The sequence below is a fragment of the Cebus imitator genome, unplaced genomic scaffold (genome assembly GCF_001604975.1).
Source record: "Cebus imitator isolate Cc_AM_T3 unplaced genomic scaffold, Cebus_imitator-1.0 Scaffold6, whole genome shotgun sequence".
NCBI lineage: Eukaryota > Metazoa > Chordata > Mammalia > Primates > Cebidae > Cebus > Cebus imitator.
The window spans coordinates 6,830,527-6,844,643 of record NW_016107321.1 but is presented as its reverse complement, the minus strand read 5'-3'; the positions used below and the strand labels follow the sequence as shown (position 1 = coordinate 6,844,643).

General features: G+C 52.4%; 1 protein-coding gene across 6 annotated transcripts in view; it reads left to right on the top strand.

The window, feature by feature from the left end:
- The first annotated feature begins 4,424 nt into the window (after positions 1–4,424).
- The window catches only part of SYNJ2 (synaptojanin 2), a 121,530-nt gene continuing 111,837 nt past the window's right edge, over positions 4,425–14,117 (top strand). For 3 of the 6 annotated variants that reach the window (XM_017538567.2, XM_017538577.2, XM_017538557.2), the window contains exon 1: positions 4,427–4,676. In XM_017538567.2, coding sequence (XP_017394056.1) covers positions 4,550–4,676 — 127 coding nt within the window. In that variant the 5' untranslated portion in view covers positions 4,427–4,549. Of the gene's footprint in view, positions 4,677–14,117 lie in introns of all 6 variants that reach the window. The other 3 variants (XR_001828104.2, XM_017538584.2, XR_005201804.1) reach the window with 2 other exon arrangements.

The following is a 14,117-nucleotide window of genomic DNA, read 5'->3' as shown; positions in this document are numbered from 1 at the left end:
TTTTTTGTATTTTTAGTAGAGACGGGGTTTCACCATGTTGACCAGGATGGTCTCAATCTCTTGACCTCATAATCCACCCGCCTCGGCCTCCCAAAGTGCTGGGATTACAGGCTTGAGCCACCGCGCCCGGTCAATGATGAATTTTCACTCGGTTAGTTCACGTGAGAGTCAGAGCTCTCAGGGTCACGCCCGTGGCTCCTCTGCTCCCTCGGGGTACTTCTGGCCCCGCCTTCTTCTCCTGTCTGTCTCCACTCCCCTTTGATCACTGCCATATTCATTTCTGGCCCTTGATCTGTAGCCATTTCCCATTGGAGGACCGCCCCCCCCAGTCTCTGTCTCCAATTAAACCCTCCTCCCCAGTTCTTCTCGCTCTGGGATGGAATTGCCACTGTCAAAATGCTGGGATCCCGTCTGACTTCCCACTGTCCTTTGTGTGGCTCCTATTATACAATCAGGCAGCAAATACAGACCTGTATTTCTTTTTTTTTTTCTTTTTTGCCAAACTGCAGGTTCTTTATTGCCGCTGGCCACGGAGGAATCGCGTCTCTCCAACCCGTGGCCCCGAAAGGAGGGTATCAAGACCCTTTATACCTGTAAAAATCACCTTGGGAGTGAGGGTGAGGGGCAGGGTGGGGGTGAGGAGGTTCCGGACATTCCAGTGGATTCCTGGGCGAAGATGGGGTGAGGGGCTCCGGACACTCCGAGGGCCAGGGGACTTCTGACATTCTGGTTGTTACTTAAGTGGTTCACAAAAGTCAAGATTAGCATTTGTTTACACATTATCTGGGTAAGGTGGCGATTATAGTCCTTAATTACTTATTCACATTTGGTTTATAGAGAGCAATTTCTTTCTTTTTTTTTCTTGAGATGGAGTTTCGCTCTTCTTACCCAGGCTGGAGTGCAATGGCATGATATCGGCTCACTGTAACCTCCGCCTCCCGGGTTCAGGCAATTCTCCTGCCTCAGCCTCCCGAGTAGCTGGGATTATAGGCCTGTATTTCTTTTAAACCTCTTCTGTCTTACTCGGCTCAGGCTCTGATATGGGTTGGATGTCTGTCCGATCCAAATCTCCTGTTGGAATGTACTCCCCAGTGCTGGAGCTGGGGCCTGGTGGGAGGTGGCTGGATCATGAGGGTGGGTCTCTCATGAATGGCTTAGCACCATCCTCTTGATAAGTGAGTTCTTGCTCGATTAGTTCACGTGAGAGCTGGGTGTTTGAAAGACTGCGGCAACTCCCTGCTAGCTCTTCTGCTCCAGTCTCACCATGTGACATGCTGGCTCCTGGCTGCTTCCACCCTGACTGTAAGCTTCCTGAGGCCTCCCAGAAGCAGATGCCAGCACCATGCTTCCTGTACAGCCTGCAGAACTGTGAGCCAATGACACCTCTTTTTATAAATTTTCCAGTCTCAGATATTCCTTTATAGTAACACAAATGGACTAATACAGGCTTCCACAATAAAATACCATAGGCTGGGTGGCTTAAACAATAGAAATTTATTTCTCAGTTCTAGAAGCTGGAAAGTCCAAGATCAAGGTGCCAGCCAGCTGGTGTGACTCCGGTGAGGGCCCTCTTCCTGGCTGGCAGATGCTCAGGGCCTTCCCTCTGTGTCTCCTCTTGTTTTTCTTTTTGTTTTCTTTGAGACGAAGTAGTGCTCTGTTGCTCAGACTGGAGTGCAGTGGCACGATCTTGGCTCACTGCAACCTTCACCTCCCGGGTTCAAGTGATTCTCCTGCCTCAGCCTCCCGAGTAGCTGGGATTACAGGCATGCACCACCACACCCGGCTAATTTTTTTGTATTTTTAGTGGAGACCAGGTTTTGCCATGTTGGCCAGGCTGTTCTCGAACTCTTGACCTTAAGTGATCCACTCGCCTCAGCTTCGCAAAGTGCTGGGATTATAGCATGAGCCACTCGCACCGGCCTGTCTCTTCTTAAAAGGACACTAATCTTATCATTCTTATCGTGAGGGCCGCACTGGTATGACGTCATCTGACCCTAATGACCTCCCAGAGGTCCCACCTCTAAACACCATTCCACTGGGGACAGGGCTTCAACAGATGAATTTGGTAGGGCAGCCGGGGTGGGGGGTAGGGCGGCTCAAACATTCAGTGCATAATTTCTCCCCTAGTTTCCCCTCTTTCTTTGCCTGATAACCTGCTGGCTCCCTAGCCCACCCCACGCTGAGCTACATTTCCTGCTGTGGCCTACTCTGGGGCTGGTGGAATTGGCTTTTGCTTCCTTCCCTACCTTCTCCCCTTCCCAAATCCCTGCCCTCCAGGCATTCTACATCTGAGAAAGGGGAATGCCCAACCCTCCTGCCGCAGATGGGCCCATTCCTTTGCCCAGATTCCACTGGGGGTTTAGGTGTCTGAGCCAATCTTTTCCTTGAATGTCTCAAGGTCAGTTACTTGCTCCATCGGCGAAAGGCGCCGGTGCCTGGGTACCCTGGTCTATGCGGCCAGTGCGCATGTGAGGAAGCTGCCTCCTGCCTCTGCTGCCCAGGTGGGCTGTCCCACCCGAAACCAGAGGGCAGAGGCCCCAAACCCAGCAGGCTCTTGGCCCACCCAGCCAATCCTCAGAGATGGAGGAACACCACTGTCGTTCCTTGGGTCTGAGATGTGCATTTTAACATTGTCGAAATCTGGGCAGAGATGACTATTAGTGGCATGTTCTAGTTTAATTGGAAAGTTTGTTTGGTTTTTTTTCCCCCTCTGGTACATAAAATAGTGGTTCATTTTACAGTTGATGGTGACTTGGATTCTATAAGCTGTGAAGCTCAAGTGCTGGTCCTGACAGCAGGAACATTTCTAAAATAGGTACACCATGCCGCTGTGCAGAACTTTACGCCATGTGATGCTAGTTAGGAAAGAGGAGAGAGAATAACAAATGGAAGGCTGGGTCCCCTCCCTAAGGCCTTACCACTTAATTTGCAAAACAGGGCTAAGAGAAAAGATATAAGAACATTTCTCAAGCAACATATGAGTAGGTGAGAACCGAAGTTTGTAAATCTGAGTATTATACAAGCACTATTATCTGGGACCTCAGCATTCCAGGAAGGCTTCCTGGAAGAAGTGAGCTTTGGGTCAAAAAGTGGGCCAAAGGCCAATCTGCCTCATTGAATGGGCACACTGTTTTCATGAGGTAGCAATATTTCCATTCAGACAGGAAGAAGCTGCTCAGACAGCTGAGGAGCCTCAGGCCTGAGATACTGAGCACATCATGCTTGACCTGGGCGGACTTCGTCGGCCAGGAAATGGGCTGAGGGTCAAGATGACTGGGTAATAAATACTAACAACCCCAGGAGGTTGTTCATATTTATTACCCAGTCATCACCTGAGAGGTTATCCCCTGAGGATGGCTTGTCTGGTCATTACCGCATGTCAGAAAGGACACGGCAATGTTCTGCTTGGCTCTAGAACAAGTCCCAGAGACAAACAGTTTGGACAGTGCAGCAGGATGGGGGAAGAGAGTTGGGGGCCTATGGAAGCAGTTCATGGAGGCCTCTGGGGCCATCCCCAGGTACCCATCACAAGAGAAGGGAATTAAGCCGCTAGACACCCCAAAGGATGATTCCAACTCAACCCTAAACTCCCACCCTCACCCCACCTGCCCTGCAGCTCTAACAGGCCGGGCCTCGGTGCTAGAACCCGGATTCAGAAGGCCAAGCCTCAGGGGACTGGGCTGCTAGGCCACACACACCCGTACACACACGGACACATGCGGGTGTCCAGGGCTGGTGGGAAAGGCACTGTCGCCATCTGACAGGCGAGGAAAGTGGAGCGCAGGGAAGGCAGGGTCACGTGGTGAGTGGGTTCACAGCCCCAGGTCTCTCCTCGACAACGTATCCTTGACCCTCAACACCTCTCCCTGGCGGGGACGGTGACCGCAACAGCCTCGGGGACAGAACGCTAGTGAAAGGCAACCTTTCTCCAGCCCGCTCCACGCGCCCCGCACCCGCTAAGCGCCTCTGCAAATTAACTCAGCCCTCGGCGCCCAAGTAGACGCAGTTATGACCCGGCTTCACCGCAGGGAGACCAGGCACGCAGGGTCGAAAGGACTGGTTTAGGGTCGCAGGAGCCGACCACACAGGGAGGCGCAGCGCCCCGGGCGGGAGCAGGCGGCGGGTCCAGCCTGGCGGACTCCCGGGCCGGGCTGCCCATATAAGGCTGCGAGCGGCCGGCATCGCGGCCAGGCTCCCGGGGGCGCCCCGCGCGGGGCAGCCTCCTCCGCGGCGAGGAATGTGTGGCATCTGGGAGGCCCTTCCGCTCCACGCCCGCCCGCGGAGAGCCTCAGCCCCCGGGCGCGGCCTCGCGCAGCTGCCTGGCCACAGGGGGGAGCGCAGGACCCGGGGCGCGGAGCGCCCTCACCTGCCCCAGCCGGGGAGGCGGGTGTGGGGAGGAGGAGGCCGGGGAGGAGCCTGGCGCGGCGGGAGCGGCGGCGCAAAGTGAAACTCTGGGAAGTTGCGGGCGCACGGGGAGCTGTCTCTGGCAGCGCGCCCTCGCGGGGACGCGGCCCCGGCCCCGGCCCCAGCCGCAGCGGGCCCGGCGCCCATGGCCCTGAGCAAAGGACTGCGGCTGCTGGGGCGCCTGGGGGCCGCGGGGGACTGCAGCGTACTGCTGGAGGCGCGCGGCCGCGGCGACTGCCTGCTGTTCGAGGCCGGCACGGTGGCCACGCTGGGTGAGTCCGGCCCAGAGGCGAGGGCGCCCGCCTTCTCCCAGCGTTGGGAAGACGGGTACCCCCTTTCCCGAGGGAATCGGGCGGCGCGGGGACTACCGGGGTGTGGGGGTCGCGGGCGGAGGGGTGGCTTTTTGAATGAAGTGGGGCTGGGGACTTCGGAGGGCACTCCGGCTGGGCGTGGCGCACGGAGGCCGACCGCCCCTCCTCGGGGATCACCGGTCTCTGCGGCCGCAGGATGTGGTTGCTGGAGAGCCGGCTGGAGCGCTTTGCGTATTCATGAGAATCCCGGCGTGGGGCGGGGGTTGACTTGGGAGCCGGCCTGACCTTGTGCCTGGCGCCTTTCCTTTGGCACCTGTTGATGAAACCAGCGATTGCCCTTTGGTTTGTGTTGGCGGCGCCACTCCTGGAGGGGATGGGGACCAAAGCCCCAGAACATAGGCTCTGGAGAAACTGCTGATGGCACCTTTGTCCCACTTAAATACTTGGTCGAGAAGCATGGGTACTGCAATGTATAGAACTTGTAAGTAAATTTACCATGACATTACCTTTATGCTGCGTTAGATCCTGTAAGCCAGCGAATTTCACCTATGGACGTCAGAAGCCTTGAAACTGGCATTGTGCTATGGCCTTTAGAACATTATCTCACTTAATTTTCACAATTCTACTAAAGAGCTATTGTCTCCATTTTGCAGATGAGCCAACTGAGGCCCGAAGAGGCTAAGAAAGTTGCTTGCCAAGGTGACACGGTCCACCTGACTTTCATGTGGCAGTTTCTATAATGTCATTAATGCCTGGCTTCCTGGTATCGCTAACGTCCTGGGTCCCTTGTTTTGTGCTAACCATTATAAGGAAAGCCTGGGTAGCACCAAAGCACGTGAAACCAGACCTGATTGTTAGGCTTGTAAATGTGGACACGGGAGAGTAGGCGCCCACCAGTAGGCGTCCAGCTGTAGCCGTTTGCCGGTATTCCGAGCTAAACAAGGTGCAGCGCGGAGTCACGTGCACTTGAGGTGGTCACAAATGCTGCAGACAGTCACGGCTCGCAGATGTCTCTAGCCTTGTTTTCACATTTATATGCACCAACTCCTGTTCGGATGTATGTCTTGGAAGGACTGTCTGATTCCCTGATCATTTCATTAACATGCATTTATCCAGCTTGTTCTCAGTCACTTGATTACTGAAACAATGTCTCCAGTATTCTCAGCATCAAAGGTGTGCAGCGAATTGTAGATTAAGTTATTTTCAGATTATTCCAATTTGTGCTGTCCTGAAGAGTCTAAGTTTGGTCGTTTGGTATGGCCTTGAAAGAAAACCACAGAAGTTTCCATTCCATTTTAGATGTCTACTTCATGCCACATTTATCAGAAGCGAAAGATTAATTTCACGGTGCAAAACTACTGTTTCATCAAAGAGATTAAAATGTCCTTCAGTTGGATTATGGCAACATTAAGCAAGGTTCATACACAATTAAGAGTTCTTTGAAGCTGCTTGGAAAAAAATATTTTTTCAAAAGTGAAGATTTAAAAATGATTGACAGTAATGTAGTGCATATTTTCCATTAGGAGCTGAAGTTTGGGCTGAGGTTTACATCACGTTGGTGATTACAGTATACCAGATTTTAGACCAGAGAATGTGGAGAGGAATTGGCTCGTCTTCAACTCATGTGCAGTCCACATTTGTCATTTAACCTAGCATTCATTTTTCAGTTGAAAACTTAATTTTTTTTTTTTTTTTTTTGAAACAGAGGCTGCTTCTGTTGCCCAGGCTGGCATGCAGTGGCACAATCACAGCTGACTGCAGCCTCAACTTTCCGGGCTCAAGTGATCCTCCCGCCTCAGCCTCCTGAGTAGCTGGGACTACAGGCCCGTGCCACCATTCCTGGCTAATTTTTCTTTTTTGATGAGGTCTCACTGTGTTGCCCATGCTTGTCTGGAACTCCTGGGCTCAGACGATCTTCCTGCCTTGCTCTCCCAAAGTGCTGGGATTACAGGCATGAACTACTATGCCTGCCCTGAAAACTTACTTTTTAAAAGTCTGTTTTGTTTAAGTGAAATGAAACTATTTTTAGAAAGCAGCTGTAGCATTTGGTGACTTTGCTACAGTCCAGAGGAGGACTGTAGGAGAGAGCCTTCTGTTACTAGAAAGTCGTTTCAAACTTTCAAAATATCCTAAATGCATCACTATTGGATAAAATGGCTCTGAACTTGAAATTCCCATCTGTGTTCCAATGGGCTAGCTAGCTGTTTCTTTGAGAAAGTTAATTTGTGTGTGTTTTGAGATGGAGTTTTGCTTTCATTGCCCAGGCTGGAGTGAAGTGGTGTGATCTCGGCTCACTGCAACCTCCACCCCCCAAGTTCAAGCGATTCTCCTGCCTCAGCCTCCCCAGTAGCTGGGATTACAGGCTCACGCCACCATGCCCGGATAATTTTTGTATTTTTAGTAGAGACGGGGTTTCGCCATGGGGCTAGGCTGGTCTCTAATCCTGACCTTAAGTGATCCACCCGCCTCGGCCTCCCAAAGTGCTAGGATTACAGGCATGAGCCACCTCTCCTGACCCGAGAAGGTGAATTTTTACAAGAAGATTGCAGTCTCTACTTTTGTATGGGACAGTACCTTTGTACAGCAGCTGGTATGGCTAGTGGTCTGATATTGACCTTTCACCTTTTCTTTGAGGTTCAGAGTTGGGAGTAGCTTCCTGTTCTCTTCAGCTGTGGTTTTCCTGTGATGGGTCCTCCCAGTTAGTAATGAAAGGCCGAGAGGCGGAAGTTGTGGGTAATTGCTTGGGGGGTAGTGGTCTTTCCTGGTCCCTAAGTCACTGTACCTTCTGTCCTGCTCTGCTACAGATGCCCACAGCTGCTTTCTTAGGGGCCATGGGAGATGAGGGGCATGGGCCTGATGACCATAGGCGCTGACCCTTCCTAGCACGTTTTATTCCTGAGGGATCTCAACTGGAAAAGCGCCTTTCACCAAAGGGGCCAGGTGGTTCCTTATCATTTTCAGGCAATGCCTGGAGACAGCCAGAGGCTTGAACTGGTCTGTAATTTTTAGGAAAACTGATGGTGCATGATTCGTGGACTGTTGGACTCCTCCCTTCTGCACCTGTCCTCACCTGTCCTATTCGAGAGTGAGCTCTTCACACAAGGCCATCTGGACTGCTAGCAGGATTGTTGAAGGAATCATTCCAAATTCCTGCTTCTGAGAGAGTTGGGTTGTGAAGAATCATTCCAAATTCCTGCTTCTGAAAGAGTTAGGTTGTGAATCTGTCTTTTAAGTAGATCAGTGGGAGCAGAAATTCCAGAGGCAGAAAAGTCAAAATGTATCGGCACCCATTTAAAAGGTTTTTATGAAGTCTCGGGGACCTGATTGGGGGGTAGGAGGCCTTCTCAGCACAGGTGGGAAGCCCAGTAGCTGGTACCAGGTTCTCTGGCCCACAGTCTGCAATTAGCAAACAGATGTTCCCTTATTTGCACATACAACAACCCTTCCTGTCTCTGTCTGTTGTAAACTTAGGGAAAAGTGCTTATCGTTAACAGATTTTGTTTATTTTCAGAGTGAGCCACTGTGTTCCAAAGTTCAAGATTCTCCAACAGCCCCCCAGGAATGGTGGCCTGAGGGTGTCCCTGTGTAACACTCGGGCTGTGTGTGAGTGAAGCCTGCCTCCTGCTCCCCAGCCTGGCTTTGCAGGGAGGCAGGGATGGGGCAAGAGGCTTGAGAGACTTCATTAAGTTAATTAATGGGTGTCCCTAAATTACTCTGAGCTTCTGGGGAAAGGTTCTGTGTAAACACCAGGCCTGAGGTTCTCCCAGCTGCTGCTTGTGCAGAGGCCACACCTTGAGTTTAGCTTTGTTTGAATTGGTGAGATGGCCCCCGGGCAGAGCAGGACACAGTGTGAACTGGTGCCTAGGTCACTTTCTCAGGCTTTGTGGCCAGATTTATTGGGTCATGGACTGGAATTCTGATCTGCTAAGAGCACTGGAGAGGATCAAATAAGTCACCATTTGATAAGTGCTCTTGGATGAAGTGGGAACCACAGGTGGGACCAGGTGAGGGCTCCAGGGCCCCTGACCTGGGAAACTTGAACAGTCCTGGCCTGTCTGCCTCCAGGGCTGGTTTGCCTCCTGTCCTCGTGGTAGGTTGTCTTTGCGTCGTATTTACAAAATGCAAACTGGGATAGTGTGTGCTTCTCCTATGGTGTTTTGTTGTTGTTGTTGAGATGGAGTCTCGCTCTGTCAGCCAGGCAGGAGGGCAATGGCGCCATCTCGGCTCATTGCAATTTCCGCCTCCCAGGTCCCAATGGTTGTCCTGCCTCAGCCTCCAGAGTAGCTGGGACTACAGGCATGTGCCACCACAGTCAGTTAATATTTGTATTTTTAGTAGAGAAGGGGTTTCACCATGTTGGTCAGGCTGGTCTCAAACTTCTGGCCTCAAAAGATCCACCAGCCTTGGCCCGCCAAGGTGCGGGTATTACAGACATGAGCCACCGCGCCCAGCCCTCCCATGGTTTTTGTAACTCACCTATAATATCGTGATTTCAAATCTTACCATGTTCTTGTTTTGGCTGTGTGGCTCAAAAACTTTGCTTTTAACCTTTAATTGTGAAAATGTTTAAACACAAAAGTAGAGGGAAAAATGAATCCGCTGTGTACCTGTCATTTAGCATTGGTAATTATCAATATATTGTCAATTTTATTTCACTTGTCTTTTTATTTTTGATGAAAACATGAATCTCTTAAAATTTAGTTTTTTTAATGCCAGGCAAGATTCTAATTTGTTGGGTTGGCTTTTTTTTTCTTACTTGCATTTAGATATGTAAGTTCGTTTTTTAAATTTTAACGTAAATTGACAAATTATTATTGTTTTTGGAGATCAAGTCTCGCTCTGTCACCCAGACAGGAGTGCTGTGGTGCGATCTCGGCTCACTGCAACCTCTGGAGGTTCAAGTGATTCTCCTGTCTCAGCCTCCTGAGTAGCTGGGACTACAGGTGTGTGCTACCACACCCAGCTAATTTTTGTATTTTTAATAGAGATGGGGTTTCACCTTGTTGGCCAGGCTGGTCTCGAACTCCTGACCTCAAGTGATCTGCCGACTTTGGCCTCCCAAAGTGCTAGGATTACAGGCATGAGCCACTGCAATGGGCTGACAAATTATAATTATTATATATTATGGACCACAAAGTTATCATATATGTGTACAATGTGGGATGATTCAATCAAGATGATTAACATAGTTATCACCTCAGATGCTTTGTTTGTTTATTTATTGAGTTGGAGTCTCGGTCTGTCGCCTGGCTGGAGTGCAATGGCGTGATCTCAGCTCACTGCAATATCTGTTTCCCAGGTTCAAGCGATTCTCCTGCTTCAGCCTCTGAGTAGCTGGGACTACGGGCATATGCCCCCATGCCTGGCTAATTTTTGTATTTTTAGTAGAGATGGGGTTTCGCTATGTTGACCGGACTAGTCTTGAACTCTTGACCTCAAGTGATCCACCCACCTCAGCCTCCCAAAGTTCTGGGATTAGAGGCTCGAGCCACCGCAGCTGACCACTTATTTTTTGGAATGAGAACATTTGAAATTGACTCTCCTAGCAATTTTGAAATATCTATTAACTACAGTCACCATGTTATGCAAGTTCAAAATTTAGTTGGCAGATTTCCATGTGACCAACAGCAGAAACAGTGGCATGAACTGATTCTGAGACACTGGCCAAGACACATTTTTAAAAGCAAAGTGACCATGTGGGAAGGGTCGACCACAGCTTGGAAGAACAGGATGCTCTCTGCTGGTGAGCTCAGGAGGACAAGATCTGGGCCCTTTGACAGCACTGCCTCTAGCCCCGGGCAAGAGAGGGCCGAGGGCCCTGTCCAGTGTCCTCTGCGCTCCCCTTGCTGGATGACACTCCTGCTGCTCGAGACCCTGGAGTGTGCTAAGCACATCCTGCAGCTGTGCAGCCCCTCCCACGGCATCAGGCAGACTGCAGCCACATGTCCACCCCAGACCTGGGCGTGGGTGTGGCAAGGGCGTGTTACAGGTGGAATGGGACACACACTAGCTGGGACTCTTCATGTGTAAGCATGAGGCTCCCTGCGGGGGGGCCATGAAGCCCAGGTTGGGGGCTGCGGGGAAAGAGAAGGCAGCAGGCAGGGGCAGCCCTCCCCACTGGCCACAGCATGAACCTGGCCCTCCAGGTGGTCATGGCAGCGTACTTTTCAAGGTAGGAGGATAGAACCTATTTTATTTAACTGTTTTACTTTGTTAGCTTGATTTAAAACTTAAGTTTGGCATACAGGAGGCAGAGCTCATGGGTGCCCTGGCCCCAGCCCCTGCAGATATTCAGGCAGACCTGCCCTGGGCACATGTCCCAGCCTGTGTCTCTCTGCCGTGTCTCCCTTCTAGAGTGCTCCTGGTGTCCTCAGGGGGCTGCTCAGTTTCTGTCGCTTGGCTCCTTCGGGCTCGTCACTGAGGTTGAGGAATATATTGTTTTCTTTCCACTTGAATTGTCCTCAAAGCCGTGGGTAAACTGGCCGGGCTCAGACTTGGGAATTTGATTGGAGTCCCCCGTTAGCATTTCTGGGCGGGGGTCGGTGGTGTCGTGGCCGGCTCTTCTCAAGGTGAAAACCAAATTGGCCTGGGAGGGTGCGCTTGACACTTAAAGCCCCCAAGCTGCGGTGCCATCAACCACACTCTGGATGGGAGGCTGTCACTGCGCAGGCTGGGTCCACTCTCAAGTCCATACAAAACAGCCCAGTTCAGGGCCCTGCTTCTTTTCCAGATCTTACGGGCAGGAGCCTTCCGGCACTGCTGACGTGAATGTAAGCTGCTCTTTCTTTCTGGAGGGAAGTTTAGGCACATGAATGAAAACCCTTAACAGCATGCAAGAGCTTAACCCCGGATTCTATGCGCAGAAGTTTATCTCAGGAAATATTCCAGGTCACTAGCCCGTTTTGCTTCAAGGATGTTTGTTGCAGGCTGTTTGGAGTTTTTAACTGGTTAAATTAACTTTGATTCAACTTGATCATAATAGCTGACATTTATGGTATGTTTACCATCTACCAGGTGCTGATCCAAGTGGCTTATACATATTAACTTACTTCATCCTTATGTCAAGGCAGGTACTGGTAATCGCCATTGTACGCTTGGGGAAACCGAGGCACAGACTTAAGAACTTGCCTGAGTCTCCACCTCCAGTGGAAGGCTCCAGAGAACAATACGTTCCTTAGGAAAAAAATTGAATATATACATATGGAAAAAGACCCCCTTTGTCCTGTTGCCTCTGGCTTGTCTCGGTTTCCATCTGGCACACGCTTTTGATCCAGGCGGCTCTCACTGGGGAAACAGCCAGCGCCTCTCTGAGCAGAGGGTGTGGCACTACAAAGACGAAGCTTGATCCCTGAGAGAAACGTGGGCTTCAAGGCCATGCTCCTGGGGGCAGAGTGGAGCCTCCACATGGATGTCCCAGCACTGGGAACAGAGGCCGATGCGGCCCAGGGTGCTGAGGAAAGTGCTCGCAGTGTAGAGGATGCTACAAGACCCCAGGCTTCTCAAGGAACACGAGGTCTGGCAAACCCAGAATGTTGGACTGGGTCAGCTCCGAGGTTGGATTTGAGCTGGAGACGTGTCTGCGGGAGGGTGCTGGGGTCCTGCCGAGCGTGTCTTCCTGCCCCTGTGGGCTTTTCTGGGGCCCTGGGAGGCTCTGCAGAGTGGGTGGACGGAACCGTGCCTTGCCCCGGGGGCACTGGGCAGGAGCCAGGCTCGGGGCGTGAGTGTGGTGCTGCGCCAGGAAGCTAGATGCCCTGGCCAGGTCCCGTGGGCTGCACCGTCTGTGCCCTTGGCCTGCGAGGCTGGCGGGCTGCCACTGCTTGTAAAGCCTCCTGGTTGAAAAGGTGACTCCGAGCAGCGAATTCGCTGGGAGCCTGTCAGCCACGGAGCCAGACGGACAGCTTGTGCCCCGGGCCCAGACTGTGGGAGGTGGCCCCAGTGCGGAGGTCTGAGCTCCATTCTAAGGCAGGTTTTTGAGCAAATGGGGCTCTCGGGCCAGGTGCATGGTTGTTTGTGTTCCTGCATCTCTGCCAACTCTCCTGCCTCCCTCTCCCCACGGCTGGGGCTGGTGGAGCCCGCGTCCACTGTGCCGCAAGGCAGCCTTCCATCTCGGGTGGAGTTGTGTGTTTTTCAGCGAGCCCACACGCCCCCTGAGGACAGGGCCTTGCCCCACACCCCTGCCCCTTCATCACAGCTGCTAGGAAATGAAGGCGCATGTCGCCGGGGTCCTTTGAAGTAGGATGTGGTCTCCCCGAGCAGAACTCTGGCTCTAAATGCTCTCCTGGCTCTGGCGTTGGTGTGGGACTTGGATTGCGGGAGAGGGCGGCATGTTCACGGTTGCCTCTCAGACCCAGCGGAGGACAGGGCTGCTCCAGGCTCCTGGCAAGATGTGGCAAAATAGCCAGATTTGGGGTGAGCACAGCCTCCTGGGCAGCTTCTCACCCTGCCGCCGCTGCCTGTCTGTGAATGCTAAGGCGAGGGGGGTCCTGCATTGACTTGTTACTGACTGGTGGGTGTCGACCTCCTGCTCTTTCCTCTACTCTGACCCTAGAATGTTCCCGTGATACCACCTGCAAACCCTTCACCTGATTTCTTTCCCACCTCTCTGCACAGAGGACAGGGAAATAGGTGGCTGCTCACAGTGAGTAAAACTGAGGCTTGCAAGACAACCTTGGCAATGGGACAGCCAGACCTCAGCCCTGGGCGCCTCCTTTTCTGTACCTAGCCCTGGGCGCCTGCCTCTTCTGTACCCAGCCCTGGGCGCCTGCCTCTTCTGTACCCAGCCCTGGGCGCCTGCCTCTTCTGTACCCAGCCCTGAGCGCCTCCTCTTCTGTACCCAGCCCTGAGCGCCTCCTCTTCTATACCCAGCCCTGGGTGCCTCCTCTTCTGTACCCATCTTCTGCACCTAGCCCTGGGCGCCTCCTCTTCTGTACCCAGCCCTGGGCGCCTCCTCTTCTGTACCTAGTCCTGGGCGCCTGCCTCTTCTGTACCCAGGCCTGGGCGCCTGCCTCTTCTGTACCCAGCCCTGGTCTCCTTTTCAGCTGCAAAGTCAATACCTTCGCTTTCAGAGAGGGAGATGTGCCAGGCCAGGAGAGGCTTTGGGTCTATCACAGCTTAGCTGCGCAGTCTGAATGACTCTGAGGAGGGAGAGAATGCTTCTAGAGCCTGGCACACACATTTGCTGGAGAAAGTGGTGAGTGTGTCATGACCAGGTGAGGGATGAACCTTAGGGACATTGGCCGAGAGCACTTCCGCTCTTCAGCATGAGTCAGCAAGCCCAGGACAGCAGTGCTTCCAAAGCCTTATTGTCCACCTCACCTGGAGAACTTGTGGTGAATCAGGTCCTGCCTGGTTGGCTCTGGGGTGGGTGTTGAGAGCCTGCCATTCTTTTTTTTTTTTTTTTTT